General features: G+C 46.9%; 1 protein-coding gene across 6 annotated transcripts in view; it reads right to left on the bottom strand.

The window, feature by feature from the left end:
• The window catches only part of pcdh7b (protocadherin 7b), a 127,943-nt gene that overhangs the window by 74,866 nt on the left and 43,077 nt on the right, over positions 1–10,000 (bottom strand). For 4 of the 6 annotated variants that reach the window (XM_042070181.1, XM_042070183.1, XM_042070184.1 and 1 more), the window contains exon 2: positions 245–464. The exons of 1 other annotated variant lie outside the window; for it this stretch is intronic. In XM_042070181.1, coding sequence (XP_041926115.1) covers positions 245–464 — 220 coding nt within the window. The remainder of the gene's footprint in view (positions 1–244; positions 465–10,000) is intronic. One more of the 6 variants, XM_042070182.1, reaches the window with a different exon arrangement.

Below are 10,000 nucleotides of genomic sequence, written 5' to 3'. Positions count from 1 at the left end.
TGTGTGAAAGAAGTACATCTATCACGGGAAAACGTCTCGATCAAATACACCTTCAAATGTTTCTTTGCCTGCATGCTTTTTTTTCTTTCTTTAGTCATAACATTTGGTTTGTCTAGTCAACTTTTTCCGATCTTTTTGATTATTTTTATTATCATTATTTAAGGACCTGGCTCTATTTCTTCCTTTTTTTTGCTGTTCTTTATTTTGGGGGATTTTAATCTTTTTTTTGTGTCTTTGCCCCTACCATTTTCCATGTGCTCTGCCTCACCGACACTCCCGTCCGGCGTGGTCCTCTCGTAGCTGTCCTCTGGTAGGGGCAAGGCTCCCAGCCGGGGGCCCGAGGAGCTCTTGCTGCTGGGTGTCTCCGACTCGTCCAGCCCGCTGTCGTAGCAGCTCTGCAGCGATCCCTGGTGGTGGGGGTCCTGGGGCTGGCTCACCACCGAGAAGGTCACCCGGCGGAACGGCTACAAGAGAAGAGATTGCCGGGGGTCACTGCACTGGACTGGGTTTTGCTTTTTTTGGGATGGGGGGGGGGGGATTATGTTGTGGGGGATTATGTTGTGGATTTTGATTGCGGATAGCAGTTGGTAGCGTGTGGTGTTGGCTTCAAGGAAAAGAAGGGGGAAAAAAGGCTGACTCTGGCTAGGGAGAATGTAGGGAGGATTTGAGTGAGTGAGTGAGTGAGTGGGTGAGTGTGTGAGTGAGAGAGTGGGTGAGTGTGTGAGTGAGAGAGTGGGTGGTTGGATGGATGGGAGAGGGGTGTGGTCTGGGGGGTGGGTGGGGGGTGGGGCTGCAGTTGACTAGTGCTGCCGATGATCTGGAGGCCCTCCATTCAATTGGACAAGGATGGTAGTTCATAAACAACTGAATCTTAAAGACTCTTGAGAAGTCAGTCTTTGCAGGCATGTACAAGATGGGTTCAACTGAGAAAATAAGAGAAGTGCGGGAAATAGCAGAGACAAAAGGGCGTGGCACTCAAGGCCTTCAGAGATGTGATGTGAGAGAGAAAAACTACAAACTTGTCGAGAAGCAGTCTGATCTGTGACAGGATGCTGGGAAACTGAGTTCAAGGTCTATGTGGTTTACTTCCAAAACAACAGAGGCCAAAACAAGGCCAGAAGGGATCAAAAGAGAGACACACACACACACACACACACACACACACAAAGAAACAAATGTGCAATACTACCAATACTACCAATATGAACATCATGACCAAAAACGAATACACCTTTCCCTTCATCAAGATTTCTGGATAAGAATCACATGCTCACCCATCTGCTACCACACAAACCCAGCGATATGGCCGACACATGCACAGACACACTGATCTCTCATGTGCTTCTTTTTTTGCTAGAAAACAAAGCATGCGTCCACTTTGGCACACGCCACTCGTCTGACTTCAATTTCAGCATGGCAATGTGTGTGTGTGTGTGTGTGTGTGTGTGTGTGTGTGTGTGTGTCCCTGTCCAGCCATTCACATGCCCAGCCTTCTGCTGCCGCTGCGGCAGTCTCCGTCTGTCCATGAAATAAAAATGATCGGAAATAAAAAAAGAAAAATGCTGGAGAGCGAGTCGAGCTGAGTCACATCTGCTGGAGTACAACTCCTGATTCAAATGATATATCTATTGTATATTAAAAAGGAGAGAGAGAAAGAGATGACAAAGCACTAAAACCGCAAAAGAAGTTCCACAGTGTGTGCGTGTGTGCGTGTGTGCGTGTGTGCGTGCGTGCGTGCGTGCGTGCGTGCGTGCGCGCGTGCGTGTGTGTGTGTGTGTGTGTACCCCGCACGATTGAATACTAGCTCTAACCAGTTAAAAAAATAGAACCCTTTGGCTCCCTTCCACGAGTTTGCTCCTTCTATTTGGCCTGCGTCTGGCTACCCCTCATGGAGAACCCTTGGGTACAAAACTGTGACCGCTGTATTGCTCGCACTAAAATGAGCTATAGTCAAAACAAGCTCCTAAAAACATGGCTGTTGCCTTGTCATGGAGAAATGGCCTCTATGTTACTGTGCCCTTTACTTGACAGGAATCAGAGGGCTGTTGCGCACCTGTGTGTGTGTGTGTGTGTGTGTGTGTGTGTGTGTGTGTGTGTGTGTGTGTGTGTGTGTGTGTGTGTGTGTCTGAGAGAGAGAGTGAATGTTTCCCTTTGTTTCCCTGAGTCAATATCAAACAGGCCGCAAAACTTAACCTGTTTGTCGGATATTACATTCGGAAAACTTAACGAGCATTGTGCTTCCATGATTAAACTACAACTCTACTTAATGTGACTGGTGATGGCAAAGATGAAAACAACAAAAGTACAACATAATCCAGACACACACACACACACACACACACACACACACACATATTGAGAGAGAGGGAGGGAGAGAGAGAGAGAGAGAGAGAGATTCTCACGCACACACACACACACACACACAAACACACACAAACACACACACACACACACACATATTAAGAGAGAGAGAGAGAGAGAGAGATTCTCACGCACACACACACACCCATATTGAGAGAGAGGGAGAGAGAGAGACAGAGAGAGAGAGAGAGATTCTCACGCACACACACACACACACACACATTGAGAGAGAGGGAGAGAGAGAGAGAGAGAGAGAGAGAGAGAGAGAGAGAGAGAGATTCTCACGCGCACACCACACACACACACATACACACACACAGACCCACTCACAACCACACAATACATATTCAATCATTTTTAACGAGACCTGCTGAAAAGAAAGTGATCTATGAGTTGTTGCTTAGAACACTTTCCTTTTCCCTCACCAAGCTCCAAACGATGCCCACTGGGTCTGGTCAGAACTACAAATGGGCTCATACGGATAGGAGATTTTTCAGAATCCATGCAAATACAAATAAGCCAGCATAGGAGACTGAGTTAATGCATGATTAGGTGTGTGTGTGTGTGTGTGTGTGTGTGTGTGTGTGTGTGTATTGTCCATGTGGTCAGGGCTGACTGAAAAGGTAATTCATTTTGAGGCCTGCCTAACCACAGAGGGATAAACAGGCCCCTCAACAAGCCATGCCATCAGACCATTATTTCTGTCTCCCCTCTCTCTCTCTCCCTTTCACACACACACACACACACACACACACACACACACACACACACACACACACACACACACACACACACACACACACACACACACACACCTTGTGTAGGCCACTATAAATGAACACATGGATCAGCCATTAGGCAAATAAAGTGTGTAACGAATTGGTTGATCTGATTAATTAATTAGACCTCAACTGTACAGTATGTCCATGTCTTGCCCTCCCCTCATCTCTCTCTCTCCCTTTATTTCTCTCTCTGTCTCTCTCTATCTCTTCCTCTCGTGGTTGACTTATTAGACTGAATGCTGTCACATAACTCACCGTGCTTTTTCTCCCCTCATCTCTCGCCCCCTCCATTTTCCACAGTGCACCATTCTTTACTTCTGACAGAGCATGCCGTTGCCCATCATTAGTGCAAATGGCTGCCTTAATTTGACTTGACTGGAGGAACCTTGAAATTTGTCTGTTTCATATTGCGGGCGTTCCCTGGCCCCATGAAGAATTATGGGAACTTTTTTTTTTCCCTGTGGTTGTCTGAGACTGCTGTAAGTGATGTGTAAATAATCTTTAGAGAGAAAGCCAATTTATTAGCATTGCTAGCTTTTCTTGACACAGATGCAAGGCCCAATGTTTCACCTCAGATCTTTAAAGACAGAAAAAAGTAATAATTACAACACAAATAACCTCAGAGGTTTTTCATAAGATGCAGCCACCCAACACAGCCTGCTAATACTGCTGCTGCAGTACATTTTTTAATTTCTCCATTTCAATCCCTTTTCCCCTTGTTGTTTATTCATTTGCAGCTAATACGGCTGCAATCTTGGCAATAAATCATGTTTCCATGTAATTACAATCTACACTCCACAAGTGAACTGAAATAAATATTCATCGAAAATTTCACTCGGATAGTCCAACATTTTGCATAATTTAAAAGAGAACCCTGGAGATGGCTAATGTCTTTTTTAATTTATATATATATATATGTAATTTATTATTTTTTTTCCCTTTTTTTGGCGGGTAACAAATTAAACAATGTTCGGATATCAAACCAATATCCCAGGACCATAATGTCTCTTCCCTCCAAAGAAACATGGCTGAGTTGAGGCAAATAAAATGCACTCAACTTAAATGAAGTTTCAAATTGTTCACAAATGAATACAAACTTTAGATGAGGCAGAGATAGGAGACATGGTACACTAGGGGCCAATGTGCCTACACTATTTCTCCTTGTCTATAAATGAGATGACAGCTGTTAATTGAATATACGGTGATGGTGGGCAGAGACTGAGGTGACGAGAGTGAAATTTGAGTCGATGAAGAAAAATTAGCCGAATGAAGTGGGCAAAGCCATAAACATACCTAAATGCCTTTCAGTTAAAAGCAATAAACATACCTAAATGCCTTTCAGTTAAAAGCAATAAACATACCTAAATGCCTTTCAGTTAAAAGCCAATAAACATACCTAAAAAAGAGGGAAAACAGATCAATTTGTTTGTAGTGAGCATAGGAGGCCAGCACAGATGAACCTGAGAGAGGGAGAGTAATGACATTTAACAGTGACTCATTTCCACGACCATCTTTCCTCCGTGCATAGATTTGACAGAAATAGATGGGGCCTTCCACATGCTTCTTTCCCTTTTCTTTTTATTCCTTTTTGAAATGCCAAGAAAGATGAAGTCTTTCTCTCTCTCTCTCTCTCTTTCTCTCTCTCTCACCCCCTACCCACAGACACCAAACACACATTTGTCATATCAGTATAAAGGACCTCTCAACAGATTCACGGTAAAAACCTTTTGAAAATAAACTGGTGGCCATGAAATATCTCCATGCACGGTTCTCCATTTTCTCTCTTGTACCCCCCCTCCCCTTCCTACACACACACACACACACACACACACACTCTCTCTCTCTCTCTCTCCCTCACACACATGTATGCTTGAGTGACAAGATTTGAGTTTGCACCCTTGCCCAATTTTAGGAGTGAATGATTTCATCAAACTCCAATAAACAGTTCAGCACCATCACTGACACCCAAACCAGCTTGTCCCCACAGACAGTCACCCTGTGGGTAGGGCCAAAACCACGCGCTAAACGCCCCATCCCCTTCCCAAACCATGAACAGACGTGCTTGGAAAATGTGGATTTCATTTCCATTCAAAATCACTTTAGTTTTTTTTCTTCTTCATATTACCTAAAAAATGTTTATCTGTTCCAGATTGCCGTTACATTGCTCTCTCTCTCTTTCTTTCTTTCTTTCTCTCTCTCTCTCTCTCTCTCTCTCTCTCTCTCTCTCTCTCTCTCTCTCTCTCCCTCTCCATTGCTCACTCTCTCCCTGCCTGCCTGAGTTTCCTTGCTGAACGAATGATTGAGAGCTGAGCTATGACAAGCATGGCTGATTGAATGTTACAGCCATTTCAGCAAATGAGCGCCTCTTTTTTTTTCTAAATGGCTGCAGGTTTGGCTTGTGGTGGCTTTTCACCGGGGCCTCCCAATCTGCAGCAACAGTCTTGCTCCACCCTTAAGCAGAACCACATGGCCTCTGTTCCTGGACCCAATCACGGCCCTGTCAGTCTGGCTGCTCTGAGACATAACGTTGACTCGCTTCGATTTGATTCCCGTTCGCTCTTAATTGGTCCGGGCTGAGCGCTTGTCGAGTCTGGTTTCTGAGGCTATTTGGGCAGTGGTTACGGGTCAGCCAAACAATAAACATTATTCTGGGTTTGGGATACTGGCCTTGCAACTAGCGGCAAGTCATGCGAAAGCGGGCAATAATCCAGTAGCCTGTTGCAACGGAGAAGCAAGTCTCAGTCAATATGGTGTCCCTGGCTTTCTGTCACACTTCAGTGAGCCCAGTGAAAGGATATTCAATAGGCCAGATGAATTTGATTGTGTGTGTGTGTGTGTGTGTGTGTGTGTGTGTGTAGGGCACCTGCCTTGCCTGGGCTTTTACATTTCAAAGGTGCACACACAAACACACAGACACATTAATTAACTTCATGACTGTGACCATGACATAAACAAACTGAAACTCATTTGCAGCCACCATGAAACCTCTACATAAGCTTTGACTAAAGGGCCTTTTGTGTGTGTGTGTGTGTGTGTGCGTGTGTGTGTCTGTATCTGTGTGTGTCTGTATGTCTGTGTATGTGTCTGTGTCTCTCCCTGTGTGTGTGTGTGGTGTGTGTGTGTGTGTGTGTGTGTGTGTGTGTGTGTGTGTGTGTGTGTGTGTGTGGTATGTCCAGGCCTCAAGCACCGGCTGCATTGAGGCCCCATGCCACTGACCCGGTAAGGTTAATTACACTCTGCTGATTTGGTGGAGGAAGGTAAGCACAAACAGCAGAAAAGCCCCAGTGTGTGCAATAGCAACCAACCATAGAGCAAAGGCACCATGGGATGAAGGAGAGAGAGAGAGAGAAGAGAGAGAACATCAGAGATGAAGACAAACAGAGAGTAAAAGAAAGCTAGGGAGACAGACTGACAATGAGGGAGCTTAGTCTGAGAATGTTATCTTGCACTTCACTGTCTGTCTTCAGTACTTAATGGGGGTCTTACTGGGACTTGGGTAATTTGGCAGACCTGATCCTGGCCAATCAGTGTTCAGCATTTAGACTGCTAAGTTTAACGAAGAAGAGTAAGGTGACACCAGTGTCCTCCCAACATACAGAAACAATGTTGCCTTTCATTGTATTTGTTTGAGTGTGTGTGTGTGTCTCTGTGTGTGTGTGTGTGTGTGTGTGTGTGTGTGTGTGTGTGTTGTGTGTGTGGTGTGTGTGTGTGTGTGTGTGTGTGTGTGTGTGTGTGTACAGTACTGTATGTGTCAGTGTGTGTGTGTGTGTGTGTGTGTGTGTGTGTGTGTGTGTGTCTGTGTCTGTGTGTGTCTGTGTGTGTGTGTGTGTGTGTGTGTGTGTGTGTGTGTGTGTGTGTGTGTGTGTGTGTGTGTGTGTGTGAGTGAACTCTGGTATCTGAGTATGCTTATCACTGGAGTAAGGTAGGCTTTTTTACAGAGCATGTTCTAATGTGGCTAATTGCCATAGCAATGCCTTGAAGCTAAGGCTCACACGTGTGGGTTTGAAATGCAGTGGAAAGGTGAAATCTATACATAGCTCTATAGGAGAGCGAAGAAACAACCTGAAGCACTGCAGGACACAGATACTAGCAGACATATGCTGTTTTGAAGCATACATCATAGCTCTACACCCCCGCTGACAACACACGGAAAACCCGCAGTCTCCACGATCACACACGAAACGAGTTAACAGCACTCATCGAGGAGCGAAGCCAAAACATACACACTTTCAAACATGTGCTTTTTTTCTTAAGAGAGTACAGGGAGGGGGGTGTTGCAGGCTCACTTTATTGCACAGCCTTCCTGGTGGCTGGGGCCCTGTTCTGAGATGGAGGGGAGGGGAGAGGAGGGGAAAGTGGTGGTGGAGGTGGTGGTCGGGGGTTGATGTGTGGGTCCCTCAGCAGACCCTCCAGGTTCAGGATGTGGGGGTGAGCAGGGAGGGGGGGGTAAGTTTGCCTTCGCCCGCAGCTGAGGGAGGCTCAGGTGTCGGGCTGGTCTAAGGGGATCGGCCGACCCGTCAGGGTTCATTAACTACCACCACCGCAAACTCCCCCCCCAACTCACCCCCCTTCTACATACCAAAGCTGAGGGTCTCCATCTGGGAGAGGCTTTGCAGCAGAGGCGCGGGGGTGAGGAGGGTGGAGGTGGAGGTGGAGGTGGAGGTGGGGGGGGGGGGGGGGGGGGGGGGGGGAATGGGGCCGAGGCCAAATACCTCTAGCAGGACTCGACCACTCCTGGCCAGCAGTGAGCAAGGCTTTGTAACAATAACTGACTTTCAAACAAGAATGGAGGAGGAAAGGGGAGCACTCAAGCAAGAAAGGGGAAAGATAAGAAGCAGAGACAAAGACATGGAGAGAGAGAGTGCAGGGGTGGGGGTTGGATGGATGGAGCGGGAGAGAGAGAGAAGAGAGAGAGAGAGAGAGAGAGAAACAGAGAGAGAGAGAGAGAGAGAGAGAGAGAGCAGGGACAGGGTTGGATGGATGGAGCGGGGAGAGAGAGAGAGAGAGAGAGAGCAGGGACAGGGGTTGGATGGATGGAACGAGAGAGAGAGAGAGAGAGAGAGAGAGAGAGAGAGAGAGAGAGAGAGAGAGAGGAGAGAGAGAGAGAGAGAGAGAGAGAGCAGGGGCAGGGGTTGGATGGATGGATGGAGCGGGAGACACAATCTGTGCATTTCATTCTCCAGGCCAGGCCTCTGAAATCCATGTTCAAAGAGTGTTTTCTTTCCCTTTTCCCTTTTTCCTTGCTTCTCCAGTCCAGTGCTTTTGAACAAAAGACATCCCCCTTTCTTTTTAGGGAGAGCAGTCAGGTGTAGATCCATCACCTGTCCACGGAAACCGCCGTTCCCCGGTCTGATCGTCTGTGGCGCTCCTCTCCCGTGACGTGCTTCGACTACAATACAGCATCGCTCTGTGGTTCCGCCACATTTACTTAGGCGTGGGGAGAGTGGGGGGTTAAAAGAAACTCCGGCGCGCATGTTGTCAAAACACAGCAGATGTTCGGCAAAAACTAGTCGGAGTAGCCTCTTCGGCCCCTATCTCGGCTCGTTAGTCATCAGAGCCGATTAGCGAGAGTGAGGAGGGAAAAAGGCCCTCATCTCGCTCCTCTTGTTCTGCAATCAGTCTCCATTCACACTCTCCATCCGATCCTCGCCCCCCTGGGTGCCATATCGCCCATCATCCACCTCTTTGTAGATGAAACAAATATGTCTCCATCATTACCTCCCTCACACATTCTTCTCTTTGTTTCCCTAAACCCTACCCCCCCCCCCCCCCCCACACACACACCACACACACACAACACTTTCCCCTGGATTGAAGCAATAGGTACCCGGTGTTATTTAAGATAACAGAGTTGTGTTTTATGATCTGTCAGTGCAGGGCGGAGGAACATGGACATTAATTCCTCGCCTGTTGTTCTCTATCCTCCTCCACCTCAGGGAGTCTGCTGACCCCTTAATAGCCCTCGTTTTGGAAGTGAAATAAATAAAAAAAATGGGCCTTGGCAGAGACCACCGATATCCTCATGAAGGCAAAGCCCCAGAAGAAGCCTGGCATGGAGATGTTGAGTCTGGGGTGGCGCATGCAAGGTAGGAAAGGAGGAGGAGGAGGAGAAGAGAGGACAGGTCAGAGAGGAGGAAGAGGGAGGGAGAGAGGGAGGAAGGAGGGGACAGGAAAGAAAGGAAGAGGCCAACCTCTTGCCCTGGTTTCAAATAGATTGTTCCCAGGAGGGAGTGGAAGGGAATGTAGCAGAAGTCTGACAGGCCACTCAACCAGACTGAAATGGACAACCAACTTGTTGTCTCTCTTTCTTTCTCCTCTCTCTATCTTTTCATCTCTGTCTCTCTCTCTCCCTCTCTTTCAGTACTGGGATGATATGCAGCAAATGTCCTGCACAGTGGCTTCATTAAAATACCAGCAAGCATTAAAAAAAAAAAAAAAAAAAAACAGGTCCCCCCAGGAAAAGATCACACATTGTTAGTCTCTCTCGCTCTCGTCTCTCAGCCCCCCCCCCACCCCCCCCCCCGCTCCCCCTCCTAAAGACCTGACTAAACTTTTAATTGCTCTCTAAGTGGTGGATTAAGAGCAGGAGAGAGGGAGAGATATGTGGCTCCCAGCGGAAGGCTTTTGCGGCTTCAAAGGCTTACGCGACCCCTGACCCTTGCTGAAGGGGAAAACAGAAACTGGCCAGCAGTCCCTGTTCCACTTCTAGTTATTTACGTATTTTATGTATTTATTTTATCTGCTACTAGGCCTATTATTTAAAAAATATATTTCTAACATTAGCAAATCTTGAATGGTCTTGTGGAGTTTATACCTCAAGGACATCAGTTTTCAAATGTACAGGGATAACCAAACAG

This window comes from Alosa sapidissima, chromosome 18 (genome assembly GCF_018492685.1).
Source record: "Alosa sapidissima isolate fAloSap1 chromosome 18, fAloSap1.pri, whole genome shotgun sequence".
In the NCBI taxonomy this organism is placed as follows: Eukaryota; Metazoa; Chordata; class Actinopteri; order Clupeiformes; family Clupeidae; genus Alosa; species Alosa sapidissima.
Note: the sequence above shows the minus strand (reverse complement) of the source record. Positions and strands in the feature narration are given on the sequence as shown.